This window comes from Budorcas taxicolor, chromosome 4 (genome assembly GCF_023091745.1).
Source record: "Budorcas taxicolor isolate Tak-1 chromosome 4, Takin1.1, whole genome shotgun sequence".
Classification (NCBI taxonomy): Eukaryota; Metazoa; Chordata; class Mammalia; order Artiodactyla; family Bovidae; genus Budorcas; species Budorcas taxicolor.
The window spans coordinates 94823597-94840343 of record NC_068913.1 but is presented as its reverse complement, the minus strand read 5'-3'; the positions used below and the strand labels follow the sequence as shown (position 1 = coordinate 94840343).

The 16747-nt window shown below is 41.5% G+C and overlaps 1 protein-coding gene across 1 annotated transcript in view; it reads left to right on the top strand.

Annotated features, from left to right (window-relative positions):
• The first annotated feature begins 4139 nt into the window (after nt 1-4139).
• The window catches only part of TNPO3 (transportin 3), an 83745-nt gene continuing 71137 nt past the window's right edge, over nt 4140-16747 (top strand). The window contains exon 1 of the mRNA XM_052639253.1: nt 4140-4602. Coding sequence (XP_052495213.1) covers nt 4483-4602 — 120 coding nt within the window. The 5' untranslated portion in view covers nt 4140-4482. The remainder of the gene's footprint in view (nt 4603-16747) is intronic.

Below are 16747 nucleotides of genomic sequence, written 5' to 3'. Positions count from 1 at the left end.
TGGGTTCTGCAGCTGGAGGAATATGATATAGGATATGTGCCCTATGGGTTGAAGTTGGGCCAGAAGAGGTCTGTGCTGTGCGGCCTTTGGGCAAACAGCCACCAAGATTCAGTTGACAGTGGCTCCTGATGGTTATGACTTCAAGTTTACAGTGTCACTGTTTGGGAAAAAAAAAACAACCATTGATTTTGAGAAAATATATTTTTTAAAAGTGTCAATAATTATTATAAAGAAAAATTCAAGTCATAGAAACATTATTAATGCATTTAGCAAATATTTATTGTGTTTCTGCCATATGCCAGGAACCACTGAAAGCACTGGGGATATGATGTTACTGACAGCTTCTGTTAACAGAGGGAATAGCCAAAAAATAATATAAATATGGAATGTGTCACATGGTGATAAATGCTGTGAAGAAATACACACAAAAAAGAAAGTAGAAACCTCTCAAAAGTCCATCACTGCAACTAACCTGTGTTAACATTCTGTTGAAAATTCTTCCAGATACCTCTCTGCTGCTGCTGCTGCTGCTGCTGCTAAGTTGCTTTAGTCAAGTCCGACTCTGTGCGACCCCATAGACGGCAGCCCACCAGGCTCTGCCATCCCTAGGATTCTCCAGGCAAGAACACTGGAGTGGGTTGCCATTTCCTTCTCCAATGCATGAAAGTGAAAAGTGAAAGTGAAGTCGCTCAGTTGTGTCTGACTCTTAGCGACCCCATGGACTGCAGCCCACCAGGCTCCTCCATCCATGGGATTCTGGAGTGGGGTGCCATTGCCTTCTCTGGATACCTTTCTACCTATATAGAAACATAGGTATGATTTCCTGTCAATGAGTATTTTTACATACTGAGTCATAATCTGTTTCAATAATATTTTGATATCTTTTCATGTCAATAAATAAAACTGACATAATTTTTCCAGTTATGACTTTTAATTTGCAAAATTTCAGAGAAGTAGAGAAAATGGTATAGTGACCACAATTACCTACTCCCTGTGTTTAATAATTGTTAACACATTTGATTAATCTATTTTGTGGGGGAGGACTTATGCTAAATTACAGTCTCTGTGACATCTTATTTGTCTTATTTCTACCCCAGTGGGGTGAAGGGCAAGTCAATTCTGACACCATCTGTAGTATCAGACTCCACAGGCTGAAAGGCTCAGTCCACCTCACTACCCTCACTTTGGATGTCAGCCTTACTTCAGGAATCCCCAGGCTACCTGCACTACTGAGCAACTGGTTACAAATTCAAGGGTTCCCACTACCCCCACAAGTTTGAAACTCTTCTAGAAAAAATTACAGAACTCAGTTAAGTGCTACACTTACTTATAACTGAAGTTTTACTTAAAAGGCGATACATAGGGCACGTTGTGGGAAGAAGACACATCTGTCCTGTCTTGGTGGAGTCAGGATATGTTACCCTTCTGGGATATAAACGTGTTCCTCAACCAGAAATCTCTACTGAACTTTGATGTCCACTGTTTTGATCAGGGTTTCATTACCATTATATCGATATCAGTGTTACTGATTGTACTTAATCTAGCCTAATCTTAATCTTAATCTTACAACCCTCTAATCACCTGATTAGTCTTTCAAGTAACCAAACCTTATCTTGTCATTTCATTATTGAACTGTTCTTTATATATTCTGGATAATGACTAATCCCTTGAAGAGATCTCTAGTCTTTCCCATTCTTTTGTTTCCTCTATTTCTTCCGCATTGTTCACTTAAGAAGCCTTTCTTGTCTCTCTTTGCTATTCTCTGAAACTCTGCATTCAATTGGGTATCTCCTTCCCTTTCACCTTTGCCTTTCCCTTCATTTCTTTTCTCAGCTATCTGTAAGGCCTCCCAGACAACTATTTGCCTTCTTGCATTTTTTTCTTGGGGATGGTTTTGATCACTGCCTCCAGTACAATGTTACGAACCTTTGTCCAAGTTCTTCTGTCAGATCTAATACCTTGAATCTATTTGTCACTTCTACTGTATAATGGTAAGGAATTTGATTTAGGTCGTACATGAATGGTTTAGTGGTTTTCCCTACCTTCTTCAATTTAAGTACGAATTTTGCAGTAGGGAGCTCATGATCTGAACCACAGTCAGCTCCTGGTCTTGTTTTTGCTAACTGTAGAAAGTGTCTCCATCTTTGGCTGCAAAGAATATAATCCATCTGATTTTGGTATTGATCATTTGCTGATGTCCATGTGTAGGGTCATTTCTTGTGTTGTTGGAAGAGGGTGTTTGCTATGACCAGTGTGTTCTCTTAGTAAAACTGTTAGCTTTTGCTCTGCTTCATTTTGTACTCCAAAGCCAAAACTGCCTATTACTCCAGGTGTCTCTCTCTCTCTTTTTTTTTTTTTACTTTACAATACTGTATTGGTTTTGCCATACATCAACATGAATCTGCCACGGGTATACATAAGTTCCCACTCCCGAACCCCCCTCCCACCTCTCTCCCCATACCATCCCTCTGGGTTATCCCAGTGCACCAGCCCCAAGCATCCTGTATCCTGCATCGAACCTAGACCGGCGATTCGTTTCTTATATGATATTATACATGTTTCAATGCCATTCTCCCAAATCATCCCGCCCTCTCCCTCTCCCACAGAGTCAAAAAGTCTGTTCTGTACATCTTCCTCTTTTTGCATTCCAATCCCCTATGATGAAAACAACATCTTTTTTTGTTGTTTGTTCTAGAAGATCTTATAGGTCTTCACAGAACCATTGGACTTCAGTTGATGAAAGTGAAAGAGGAGAGTGAAAAAGTTGGCTTTAAGCTCAACATTCAGAAAACAATGATCATGGCATCTGGTCCCATCACTTCATGGCAAATAGATGGGGAAACAGTGGAAACAGTGTCAGACTTTATTTTTGGGGGCTCCAAAATCACTGCAGATGGTGACTGCAGCCATGAAATTAAGACACTTACTCCTTGTAAGGAAAGTTATGACCAACCTAGATAGCATATTGAAAAGCAGAGACATTACTTTGCCAACAAAGGTCCGTCTAGTCAAGGTTATGGTTTTTCCAGTGGTCATGTACGGGTGTGAGACTTGAACTGTGAAGAAAGCTGAGTGCCAAAGAATTGATGCTTTTGAACTGTGGTGTTGGAGAAGACTCTTGAGAGTCCCTTGGACTGCAAGGAGATCCAACTGGCGCATTTTAAAGGAGATCAGTCTTGGGTGTTCATTGAAAGGAATGATGCTAAAGCTGAAACTCCAATACTTTGGCCACTTCATATGAAGAGTTGACTCATTTCAAAAGACCCTGATGCTGGGAGGGATTGGGGGCAGGAGAAGGTTGGATGGCATCACTGACTCGATGGACGAGAGTCTGAGTGAACTCCAGGAGTTGGTGATATACAGGGAGGCCTGGCGTGCTGCCTTCGATGGGGTCGCAAAATTAGACACGACTGAGTGACTGAACTGAACTGAACAGCTATTTATTATTGCAAAGGAGACATAGCAATGTTCGGAAATTTTCTCCCTAGTACGGATTCCAAGATTTCTATATTCTTTTGTGTATTGAGAATTGTAGAATTGATATTTGATTCAGAATGAAAGGCATACACAAAAACACAATTCAGTGTGTTTGTGCAAATACTCTGGACTCAGTGTACTGAGCAATAGAATCACACCCTTTTGGGTGTAAGAATTTCGTGGATAGAGGTTTCTAGGTATTTTCTATGTTTTTCCAACATGGCACATTTCCCAGGTTTGTACGCTAGTTATTTGACTGTATGTCTGTCTCCTCCATTACAGTCAGTATACAAATTCTGTCTTAAGTCATCCATGGCTTTCCAGTACAGTCAGTGTCAGGCCACAGTTGAATTGACGCGACTTGTCCACGGGGGTCCTAAAGGATTCTCCGGGAAGGGCTGAAAAAGTCGGAAGGGGGTTAGAAAGACCTCGGATCCATTACCAAGGAGGGGAAAGCTGCGCAGGTGTTCGCGCCACGAGGATCGCAGAGCTCCAGTCCCAAGCAAAAAATGTGGAGATCCACTTCTTACCGGCTCCTGTCCCTGTAGGGTCACTTCCGGGAGGGGGCGGGGAGAAAAGAGGAGGCGTGCCCGCACGGAGGCCGTTTACAACGCACCAGACGGAAGTGTGCCAAAGATTTTGGTGCTGCCGCTTCCGGTCCGGGTAAAGCTGTTGAGGTACGCTTCGGGGTCTCTGTCTTGCCGGCACAGCCTTCGGAGGGCAAGTCAGCAGGTCAGGAAGCTAGCACCGGCGTCTGGATTCAGAAGTGTGGAGTCTTGTGGGAAGATCGGAAAAACGACCAGGAACTTGAATACGATCTAACCTGTGTTTCCGAGGGGGTAACTTCCACGAGGAACCCATCTGCCCTGGTAACGGCCGAAGAGGAGATGGCGCCAGTCAGGGAGCGGCCGTGGCCGACACAGTGAGGAAGCGCGAGGGCGGAGCAATCGGAGGAGCCTCGGGAGAAGAGCCAGAGCCGTCGCTGCCGCCACCACCGCTACCACCATGGAAGGAGCAAAGCCGACACTGCAGCTCGTGTACCAGGCAGTGCAGGCGCTGTACCACGACCCAGATCCCAGCGGAAAGGAGCGCGCCTCGTGTTGGCTTGGGGAGCTGCAGCGTTCGGTGAGGGGCCGGGAGAGGCCGTTCTGCGCCGCGGGGCAAGGGCGAGATAGGACCTAGGCTCGAGCTGGAGTCCAGCGGTTGGCCTTGTGAGGTCTTCCTTGGAGAGGAGCTGCTCCCGCGGGGTGGGGCTGCGAACCTACATCGCCGCCACTTTTCGGAAACTAGTTGCACTGGTCGGTCGCGAAGTGGCCCTTTCCCCTCCCGGTAGAATGTGATTTGTAAGTCCTATACTTCTTGCTTGTGGCTTCGATCTGTTCCTGTTAAGTTTTACCTTGCTGCTACTTGCTTCTTAGGCCTTGCTTTTCCGTTTTGTCTTTCTTCAACCAAATCCAATCCCGGTCCTCCTCCATCTTCTAAGGATGCTTTATCCGTCTCTCTTCGATGTCTAGGTGTTACGTCCGGTAACTCCTTTCCAGTCGTAGCTTACATCTTAACTGTTCTTTGCTGTTTTTCGCTCTAGTTTGAGTATTGTATTCTCGTAGCTTCTCAGGTTTCTCGATCCTTATTCACGTGAGTTTTTCTTGTGTTTTGGAGTGCAACATAAAATCAGTTCTGGTTTCAGAAAATCTGCAGTTATCTTATCTATCTCCTGGGTTTTACCTTTATAGGCTATAGATATCAAAGCTGCCTTGATTATTACAGATAACTGTGTCAGCATCCAATGAGGGGGTTAATTTATTGCAACCAGTATATACATTGTATTTTGCGCATTTGAATCACGTGCATTATGCTTTCTCCCCTAATTTTCCCATTTACCCTTGCTTTGCTTTAGTTCTGCGTGGGTATGTATTCTTGGTGATCTTGTTGACTTTACCTTTCTTATTTTTGCATTTCATAGACCTAAACATATTTTTAAATTTGCCCCCTCCCTTCCCATTTCTTTTTTAAAACTCAAAACTGGTACTTAAAGATGCTCTGCCCTTTTGAGGGCTCCTTGGCTGTAAGTGCATAATAAGCATTTTAAAATTTGCTACCTTGACTTTGAATATTACACTTAAAGAAACAAAAATCGGAAACTCAAGTCCTGGATGACCACATGAGAGGAAAAAGGAATAAGACTCACTGTAGGCTACATAAGAAAATCATTCTTATATGGTCTTAGTTGTTGTTTAGTTGCTAAGTTGAATCTGACTCTTTCGACCTCAAGGACTGTAGCCTGCGAGGCTCCTCTGTCCATGGGAATTCCCAGGCAAGAAGAATACTGGAGTGAGTTTCTATTTTCTTCTCCAGAGAATCTTCCAGACTCAGGGATTGGGCCTGCTTCTCCTGTGTTGGCAGGCAGATTCTTTACCACTGAAGAAGCCACCGGGGGTCTTAGTGTTTAGTTAGTTTTTGTGATGTGGAAAATATCAATAACCTCAGATATGCGGATGACACCACCCTTACGGCAGAAAGTGAAGAAGAACTAAAGAGCCTCTTGATGAAAGTGAAAGAGGAGAGTGAAAAGTGAAAAAACTAAGATCATGGCATCCAGTCCCATCAGTTCATGGCAAATAGATGGGGAAACAGTGGCTGACTTTATTTATTGGGGCTCCAAAATCACTGCAGATGGTGATTGCAGCCATGAAATTAAAAGACGCTTACTCCTTGGAAGGAAAGTTATGACCAACCTAGATATTATATTAAAAAGCAGAGACATTACTTTGTCAACAAAGGTCTGTCTAGTCAAGGCTCTGGTTTTTCCAGTGGTCATGGATGGATGTGAGAGTTGGATTATAAAGAAAGCTGAGCACCAAAGAATTGATGCTTTTGAACTGTAGTGTTGGAGAAGACTCTTGAGAGTCCCTTGGACTACAAGGAGATCCAACCAGTCCATCCTAAAGGAGATCAGTCCTGGGTGTTCATTGGAAGGACTGATGTTGAAGCTGAAACTCCAATACTTTGGCCACCTGATGCAAAGAGCTGACTCATTTGAAAAGACCCTGATGCTGGGAAAGATTGAGGGTGGGAGGAGAAGGGGACAACAGAGGATGAGGTTGTTGGATAGCATCACCTACTCAATGGACATGAGTTTGGGTAAACTCTAGGAGTTGGTGATGGACAGGGAGGCCTGGCGTGCTGCGATTCATGGGGTCCCAAAGAGTCAGACATGACTGAGCAACTGAACTGAACTGTGCTGGGAAGCCACATGTCCCTGCTCTTTCAAAGTTTTTGAAGTAAAAGTAGGAGAAATGCTTCACCACACCAAAAGCCAGCTCTTTTTTTTTTACCAAACTTGCTTATTGTATTAAATCAGTATTTGAGTGTTTACCATGTACCAGCTCTTAGGTGTTGGTATATGGAAATGAACCAGACAAAAAAAATCTTTGCTGCCACAGAATATTTGTAATGTTTAAGTTAATACCTGCAAAGAGCTTGACAAAGTTCTTGAAACGTATAACTCGAAATATGTTAGTAATTGCTACTTAAATATTAGCTATTTACTTTCCACTAGTTCAACATTCAGAAAACTAAGATCATGGCGTCTGTTCCCATGGCATCACTTCATGGGAAATAGATGGGGAAACAGTGGAAACAGTGACAGACTTTTATTTTTTTGGCTCCAAAATCACTGCAGATGGTGACTGCAGCCAAGAAATTAAAAGACGCTTACTCTTTGGAAGGAAAGTTATGACCAACCTAGACAGCAAATTAAAAAGCAGAGACCTTACTTTGCCAACACAGGCTGTCTTGTCAAGGCTATTGTTTTTCCACTGGTCATGTATGGATGTGAGAGTTGGACTATAAAGAAAGCTGAGCGCAGAAGAATTGATGCTTTTGAACTGTGGTGCTGGAGAAGACTCTTGAGAGTCCCTTGGACTGCAAGGAGATCCAGCCAGTCCATACTAAAGATCAGTCCTAGGTGTTCATTGGTAGGACTGATTTTGAAGCTGAAACTCCAATACTTTGGCCACCTGATGCGAAGAGCTGACTCATTTGAAAAGATCCTCGTGTTGGGAAAGATTGAGGGCAGGAGGAGAAGGGGATGACAGGGGAAGAGATGGTTAGATGGCATCACCGACTCAATGGACATGAGTTTGGGTAGACTCTGGGAGTTGGTGATGGACAGGGAGGCCTGGTGTACTGCAGTCGACTGAACTGAAGTGAGTCTCTGTTATAGCCCTGCGTCTTCACCATCATCATTATCACTGTTTACAGTCAGTCAGGTCCCAACAGAAACAGATGCACATGTGAAATAGGCTAATTTGAGAAGGGTTTGTTTTATAAAGGTACTATTTATAAAGATGCAGATATAATGTGCAATTAAAGATAATATAGAAACCTGTAGCCAAACTGTTAATAGCCCTAAGCCATAAGAAATAAGATAGGGAGTGGTTACTTCTTGCGCTCTCAAGAGGAGTATGGACTTGACTGCCTTGAGAGGAATGGTAGTTTTCATTTGAAGGGCCCTAGCCATCATGAGGTGATTTTGCAGGGAGGAAGTTGGAGGAATAAATATCTACACCTTATTCTCCTAACTTCCTCTTGGGATTCCCCATTGGGCAAACCCAACCCTTAATTAAGGGTCTCAGGAGCCTGTTGATCTGTTCCATAGAGGTCAAGCATACTGGGCCAGAAAACATGGTAGTAAAGAGTGGAAAAGTGGGCCTGGAAAATAGCACAGTCACACATCATCGTTTTTAGTCATCTTCAGCGTCTGGACTGACAATTCAGCTAACACATTGGCTTCTTGATTCCCTTACTTCTTTTTCTCTGTTACCTGGTCACATAGTCACATCTTGGATCTTGTCATTGCTAAAAAAATCACCAACCCCCCAAATCACTGACTCACACGTTGAGCTCTGATCACATAATCCACTGAAATTCTATTTTGCTGACTCAAGAATCTTAAATAATGTGATGTAATACCTTTTGGTTTTTTGAAGTCTTAAATAATTTTAATTTTTACAAAAATTAAGGTTATTAACTATTAGCTTAATAACAAGTTATTATTGTTAAAATAAGTTTTAAACCAGGCTTTAAAAACTTTCTAAAAGTTATAAAATGGAAATAGTTTTACAAGATTTAGGATAAAAAGAGAGCAGTCTTATATAGACTTTCTCTTATGAAAGATGAGGATTTAAGCTCCTTTCACGTCTTCATACCCCATTACTCTAACATAGGTATACCACATTTTTGGTCATATCATTACCCATTATAAATCATGAAACATATATACCATGATAATTTCTTTTTTGTGCCACTTTGGTGAAAATTTTTTTTCTTTTTTTTAATGTTTGCTTTATTTTCTGTGTATCTACAGTAATCCATCCCACTCTTAGTAGGTGTAAATATCCTCTTAGTATGTTCACACTGGTAATCTGTTCACATTTTTGTTAAAAGAAAACTTCCTGAGAGCCCTCTATTTTCCTGCTCCAATCTGATCTGGTTGCTCTCCAGGTCTGTTGCATAATTATTGTCCTGGGATCTCACCATCTTAAGGGAATTCCCTTCTCTTGTATTGGATGCACTGAATCCTGGATCCCATGATCTTTTTTTGGATTACTCCCTCATTTGACAGATAATTGAAAAGGGAACCTTCATCTCTTCTTTCTCATTGACTTGGTTGGTTTTTTTTCCCTGGATCACTTTTTTTACTCAGAGTTCTCTAGTCTTCTTCTGGGGTGGGGGTCGGGGAGTTATAAACTAGGCTGCTGGTGGCATGTGGGAGAATCAGCTGGAGGATGGATCTCACCATTAAGTGAAGTGAAGTGAAGTCGCTCAGTCGTGTCCGACTCTTTGCGACCCAGTGAACTGGGGCCCACCAGGCTCCTCCGTCCTTGGGATTCTCCAGGCAATAATACTGGAGTGAGTTGCCATTTCCTTCTCCAGGGGAACTTACCGACCCAGGGATATGGACTTTATTTAATCTGTTTTCAGTATGATACTCCCATCCATAGGTGAGCCTGTTGTTCAAAAGTCCAGAGTTCTACTGTAGTCTCTCCAAAGTAAACCTTGAGTGTTATGTGATGGTGAGAGGATAGTTACAGTATCCTGGTCCCTCAAGAGTCAGGGAGAAAATCTAGGAAACTAAACTGCTGACAAAGCTTTCTGAACCCATTCCTTTGTTTTCTGTTCCATTTTTCCTGTTTTCTGTTTCTGTCTTCAGATGCACCTCAATACTTGGAATTCTTGAGCTTTTCTGGAATTTTGCAAATGAGTGAGTTTGCCCCCTTTATTGTTGTTGTTCAGTCACTCAGTCATGTCCAGCTCTCTGTGACCCCTTGGACTGCAGCATGCCAGGCCTCCCTGTCCTTCACTTTCTCCTGAAGTTTGCTCAAACTCATGTCCATTGAGTCAGTGATGCCATCCAACCATCTCATCCTCTGTCGTTCTCCCCCTTCCCTCAATCTTTCCCAGCATCAGGGTCTTTTCCAATGAGTCTGCTCTTAACATCAGGTGGCCACAGTATTGGAGCTTCAGCGTCAATCCTTCCAATGAATATTTAGGGTTGATTTCCTACAGTGTGCCCCCATGGCTTCCGCCATGCTTATACCTTCTTCCCTCCCTGCCTGCAGGCAAATTTCAGCTTTCTCAGACCTGCTTAGAGGGTTAACACTCACCCATTAGCTTTCTGGGGCTTCCCTGGTGATGCGGTGGTAAAGAATCCACCTGCCATTTCAGGAGATGCAGGAGACGAAGGTTCAATCCCTGGGTCAGGAAGATTCCCCTGGAGTAGGACATGGCAACACACTTCAGTATTCTTGCCTGGAAAGTTCCATGGACAGAGGAGCCTGGTGGGCTACAGTCCACCGGGTCCCAAAGATAACTGAGCGTGTGTGAGTGTGTGTGTGCGCTTTCTAGTTTTCATAGTTTTGTTAATATTGCTTATGTTCGCATTCTCTGTCCTTGTGGGTTCCCTCACCTTTGAGGGTGGAAAAACTTTTTACTCTAATTTGGAAGGAACCCTCAGGCAATCTGATGTTTCAGTCAGTTTGATTGAGTAAAGAAGTCTTACTTAGTTCTTGAATTTTATCAAAACCTTATTCCATTGACTGGCCCTTTTCTTTGTTACGTCTTGTATTTCTCAAGCACTGTCGTTCTCCCCTTTCTCCAATATACCACCATCCCTTGACGTCTGATTTGAAGAACTTGAGCATGTGTATCCAATTGCTTCTGTCAGGTCTCAGTGCTCTGCATCTTATTTTCTGAATTCTCAGGAACCTTGATCTTTTGATTATCCTGTGTCTTACTTGTATCCTCGAACTCCCTCTTTCCTGGGTCTTCTCACATCAGCACTCACACAGTTGTAGTATCTCAAAGAAAGCAGATGGGTTTTTTGAGGGGATGGAGGGGGTAAATGCTACCTTTGTCTGATTTTATGATTGATTTTTTTCTTACCTTTGTGCTTACCTATTACTTTTTCCCATTCCTATCTTCAAATGAAGAAATTAACCCATCTTTTCAAAGCCTAGCTTAAATTCTGTCTAAAGTGTTAACTGATTCTCTTCTGCTGAAATTCATTTCTGCCCCTGCCCCAACACCTAAAGCACTTTAATCGCATTTACCATGTTTTTACATTTTTGAAAACTTGTTTTGTCTGCCCTAATAGACTGTATATAATATAGGTATAGATTATATATATATTATAATCTATATATATATTATGTATTCAGTTTATATAATCTGATACTCATAGTTGAGGGAATAAACCATGATTATTAAATGATCAAGATGCCTGACACACACAGGTTCTTAAAAATGTTCTTGAATGCATAGCTGCTTGTAGCATCTCCAAAGGGGCAGTTGGATGACTCAGATTTGTCTTTATCTATGAATTTTGTTTATTTTTGCTGTGTTTTTCTAACATATCCATGGGTGACTGAAAATAAACAATATTACTCAGCCTCCTGTGATGTTCTGTTTTCAGTATTTCAAATCCTCTAAAAGAACAATCTTTATGAGATAAGTTTTTATTCAGTTCAGTCGCTCAGTCGTGTCCGACTCTTTGTGACCCTATGAATTGCAGCACGCCAGGCCTCCCTGTCCATCACCAACTCCTGGAGTTCACTCAGACTCACGTCCATCGTGTCAGTGATACCATCCAGCAATCTCATCCTTGGCCGTCCCCTTCTCCTCCTGCCCCCAATCCCTCCCAGTCTTTTCCAGTGAGTCAACTCTTTGCATGAAGTGGCCAAAGTACTGGAGTTTCAGCTTTAGCATCATTCCTTCCAAAGAACACCCAGGACTGATCTCCTTTAGAATGGACTGGTTGGATCTCCTTGCAGTCCAAGGGACTCTCAAGAGTCTTCTCCAACACCACAGTTCAAAAGCATCAATTCTTTGGCGTTCAGCTTTCTTCACAGTCCAGCTCCCATCCATACATGACTACTGGAAAAACCATAGCCTTGACTAGACGTCCCTTTGTTGGCAAAGTAACATCTCTGCTTTTGAATATGCTGTCTAGGTTGGTCATAACTTTCCTTCCAAGGAGTAAGCGTCTTTTAATTTCATGGCTGCAGTCACCATCTGCAGTGATTTTGGAGCCCCAGAAAATAAAGTCTGACACTGTTTCCACTGTTTCTCCATCTACTTCCCATGAAGTGATGGGACTAGATGCCATGATCTTCGTTTTCTGAATGTTGAGCTTTAAGCCAACTTTTTCACTCTCCTCTTCCACTTTCATCAAGAGGCTTTTTAGTTCCTCTTCACTTTCTGCCATAAGGGTGGTGTCATCTGTGTATCTGAGGTTATTGATATTTCTCCCCCCAGTCTTGATTCCAGCTTGTGCTTCTTCCAGTCCAGTGTTTCTCATGATGTACTCTGCATATAAGTTAAATAAGCAGGGTGACAATATACAGCCTTGACGTCCTCCTTTTCCTATTTGGAACCAGTCTGTTGTTCCATGTCCAGTCCTAACTGTTGCTTCCTGACCTGCATACAGATTTCTCAAGAGGCAGGTCAGGTGGTCTGGTATTCCCATCTCTTTCAGAATTTTCCACAGTTTATTGTGATCCACACAGTCAAAGGCTTTGGCATAGTCAATAAAGCAGAAATAGATGTTTTTCTGGAACTCTCTTGCTTTTTCAATGCTCTAGCGGATGTTGGCAAGTTGATCTCTGTTTCCTCTGCCTTTTCTAAAACCAGCTTGAACATCTGGAAGTTCACGATTTACATATTGCTGAAGCCTGGCTTGGAGAATTTTGAGCATTACTTTACTAGCATGTGAGATGAGTGCAGTTGTGCGGTAGTTTGAGCATTCTTTTGCATTGCCTTTCTTTGGGATTGAAATGAAAACTGACCTTTTCCAGTCCTGTGGCCACTGTTGAGTTTTCCAAATTTGCTGGCATATTGAGTGCAGCACTTTCACAGCATCATCTTTCAGGATTTGAAACAGCTCAACTGGAATTCCATCACCTTCACTATCTTTGTTCGTAGTGATGCTTTCTAAGGCCCACTTGACTTCACATTCCTATAGCCAGGATGTCTGGCTCTAAGTGAGTGATTACACCACTGTGATTATCTTGGTCGTGAAGATGTTTGTACAATTCTGTGTATTCTTGTCACCTCTTCTTAATATCTTCTGCTTCTGTTAGGTCCATACCATTTCTGTCCTTTATCGAGCCTGTCTTTGCAAGAAATGTTCCCTTGGTATCTCTAATTTTCTTGGAGAGATCTCTAGTCTTTCCCATGCTGTTCTTTTCCTCTATTTCTTTGCATTGATTGCTGAGGAAGACCTTCGTGTCTCTCCTTGCTATTCTTTGGAACTCTGCATTCAGATGCTTTTATCTTTCCTTTTCTCCTTTGCTTTTCACCTCTCTTCTTTTCGCAGCTTTTTGTAAGGCCTCCCCAGACAGCCATTTTGCTTTTTTGCATTTCTTTTCCATGGGGATGGTCTTGATCCCTGTCTCCTGTACAATGTCACGAACCTCTGTCCATAGTTCATCAGGCACTCTGTCTATCAGATCTAGTCCCTTAAATCTAATTCTCACTTCCACTGTGTAGTCATAAGGGATTTGATTTAGGTCATACCTGAATGGTCTAGTGGTTTTCCCTACTTTCTTCAATTTAAGTCTGAATTTGGCAATAAAGAGTTCATGATCTGAGCCACAATCAGCTCCTGGTCTTGTTTTTGCTGACTGTATAGAGCTTCTCCATCTCTGACTGCAAAGAATGTAATCAATCTGATTTCAGTGTTGACCATCTGGTGATGTCCATGTGTAGAGTCTTCTCTTATGTTGTTGGAAGAAGGTGTTTGCTATGATCAGTACGTTCTCTTGGCAAAACTCTATTAGCGTTTGCCCTGCTTCGTTCTGTACTCCAAGGCCAAATTTGCCTGTTACTCCAGGTGTTTCTTCCTACTTTTGCATTCTAGTCCCCTATAATGAAAAGGACATCTTTTCTGACAGAATGTGGTCCACTGGAGAAGGGAATGGCAAACCACTTCAGTATTCTTGCCTTGAGAACCCCATGAACAGTATGAAAAGGCAAAATGATAGGATACTGAAAGAGGAACTCTCCAGGTCAGTAGGTGCCCAGTGTGCTACTGGAGATCAGTGGAGAAATAACTCCAGAAAGAATGAAGGGATGGAGCCAAAGCAAAAATAATACCCAGTTGTGGATGTGACTGGTAATAGAAGCAAGGTCCAATGCTGTGAAGAGCAATATTGCATAGGAACCTGGAATGTTATGTCCATGAATCAAGGCAAATTGGAAGTGGTCAAACAGGAGATGGCAAGAGTGAACGTCGATATTCTAGGAATCAGCAAACTAAAATGGACTGGAATGGGTGGATTTAACTCAGATGACCATTATATCTACTACTTCGGGCAGGAATTCCTTAGAAGAAATGGAATAGCCTTCACGGTCAACAAGAGTCCGAAATGCAGTACTTGGATGTAATCTCAAAAACGACAGAATGATCTCTGTTCATCTCCAAGGCAAACCATTCAATATCACGGTAATCCAAGCCTATGCCCCAACCAGTAACGCTGAAGAAGCTGAACGGTTCTATGAAATTTTTATCACCCCCATTTTATACTTTGAACGACTTGAGTACAGAAAAGGAGAACTTTTTGCCACAACTATCCTGTCTTGAAGTGATCACTAAGTGACATTTTAAACAAAAAGTGTTTTAGTGTAGTAACAAATCATGCTAGTGTAGTATCATAAGGTTTTAGTTTTCAGTTTGAAATTGATAAAGAATTCCCTTGCGGTTCAGTGGTTAGGACTGTGCTTTCACTGCAGAGGGTCCCAAGGTTCAATCTCTGGTTAGGGAATTAAGATCCCATAAGCCACATGGTGCCTCCTTGCCCACCCCCCCCCCCCCCCAAAATCTACTTTAGTTAAAAACAGAAAATGTGGTAACTATAATTATACCATATAAAGTATCATCCAAAACTGTATAGTCCCTAAGAAAATAACAAGAAAAATTAAATTGGTAAGGAATAGAATCTACCTGGTTTGTTTCAAAACCGCTTTGATAATAAATGTTTTGAAAAACGATTATCTTTACTTCCCTCAACCCCATACTTTACTAACCTTAGAGCCATTTAGTATAGTTTTAATGAACCCTAGGGACAGTAGATTTGGTATAAAGGTGTAATTTGGATATGGTTCTGCCCGTGCTACACATTAACATCTTTTCTTTCTCTGAGATTTGTATAAAATAGCCATTTTCAGAAGAATCTACTGTCATTACTTCTAACTTTTTTTCACCAAAATTCTTGGAAACAACTGAGAGCCATTTTTTTGTTTTATGCGATAGGCAGATATCACTGATATCGTTAGAGTGTTTTAAAAGAAAGAAAATTATTGTGAGACATTTTAAAGGAAGTCTGTTTAACAATGGACTATTTTGAATACTTAGTTTCCTTTGTTTACCTCTAAGTAACCAAAATGAGTAGAAGGTGTAGTATTGGACGGAAAGACCATCTCACTATAGGGCTAATAAACTGTGCTACTCATTTGTTCTAAATTTTTAACTTAGATTAGAAGAAGGAGACTACCTTTATGGAGACAGTCTGTGGATTAGAGGTTATCTCAGAAGTTTCCTAGTTCACTCTCTAAACTGAAAAGGGATTGATGAAAAGAATCCAAAGACATAAATCAACTGGAATCAAATCATGCTTTGATACACTAAGTTGGCATTGGTTTATCACATAGCCTTGAGAATTTTCTTCTAAATATATCTGGAAGGTCATGGGTCATGGAGTATCAGTTTCAAACTTCTTTTCCTAGTAATTTTCCTCTTTGGAGTTTCTTGATTCTTTTTAGTTCTAAAACCTAGAATCTTTGATTTTTCCCCTAGCAATGCAGTCATTGATTTGATTCACCTGAAAATCTAGGAATCTTTTAATGCTTCTGCTCTCATCTTCCAGTCAAGTGACTATTAAACCTGTTTTTTAAACAGTTTTCTAAAGGCAAACTTTCTAGAAAATAGAAAATGTTCCTGTATTACTTCTGAGGGGTCCGTTCAGTGAATATAGGAATACTGAATGCTTTGCATTGCTGGAAAATGGGAGTATATAAGTGGTAAAAACCAAAGACCTTTCTACTTAATATAATAGTGTACCAATTTGGTTATGTTGTCTAATATGATTTCCATTACCCATATGGCTAATGTGGCTATTTAAATTTGAGCTAATTAAAGTGAAAATAAATTCCTTATTTGCATTGCCACATTCCAAGTCTTGGACAGTGCAAATATAGTCATTTCACGTCCTTGTTGTATTGGAGCTTATGAATGAAGATTTGTGATGGTATTTCTGTGGGCATTATAGTCTATTATCTGGTGACATTCATCAGTATTTCGATTAGTTTATTTCTCATCTCCCCAGGCCTTGGACCAGAGTTGATGGTTTGAAACAGAATATAAAATTACCAGGGCATGGCTACATTTTCTAAAAAATGTTTATTTATTTGGCTGCACTGGGTCTTAGCTGCAGCACACAGGATCTAGGATCTTTGATCTTCATTGCAGCATGTGGGATCTAGTTCCCTGACCAGGGATTGAACCCAGGCCCTCTGTATTGGGAGCACAGAGTCTTAGCCACTGGACTACCAGAGAAGGACCACAGCTACATTTTCTAACTTAACATTTTAACTATTTTTAGGTATATAGTTCAGTGGTATTAGGTACATTCATGTTGTTGTGCAACCATCACCACAGTATGATCAATATAGTTTCAGTTCAGTTCAGTTGCTCGGTCGTGTCTGATTCTGT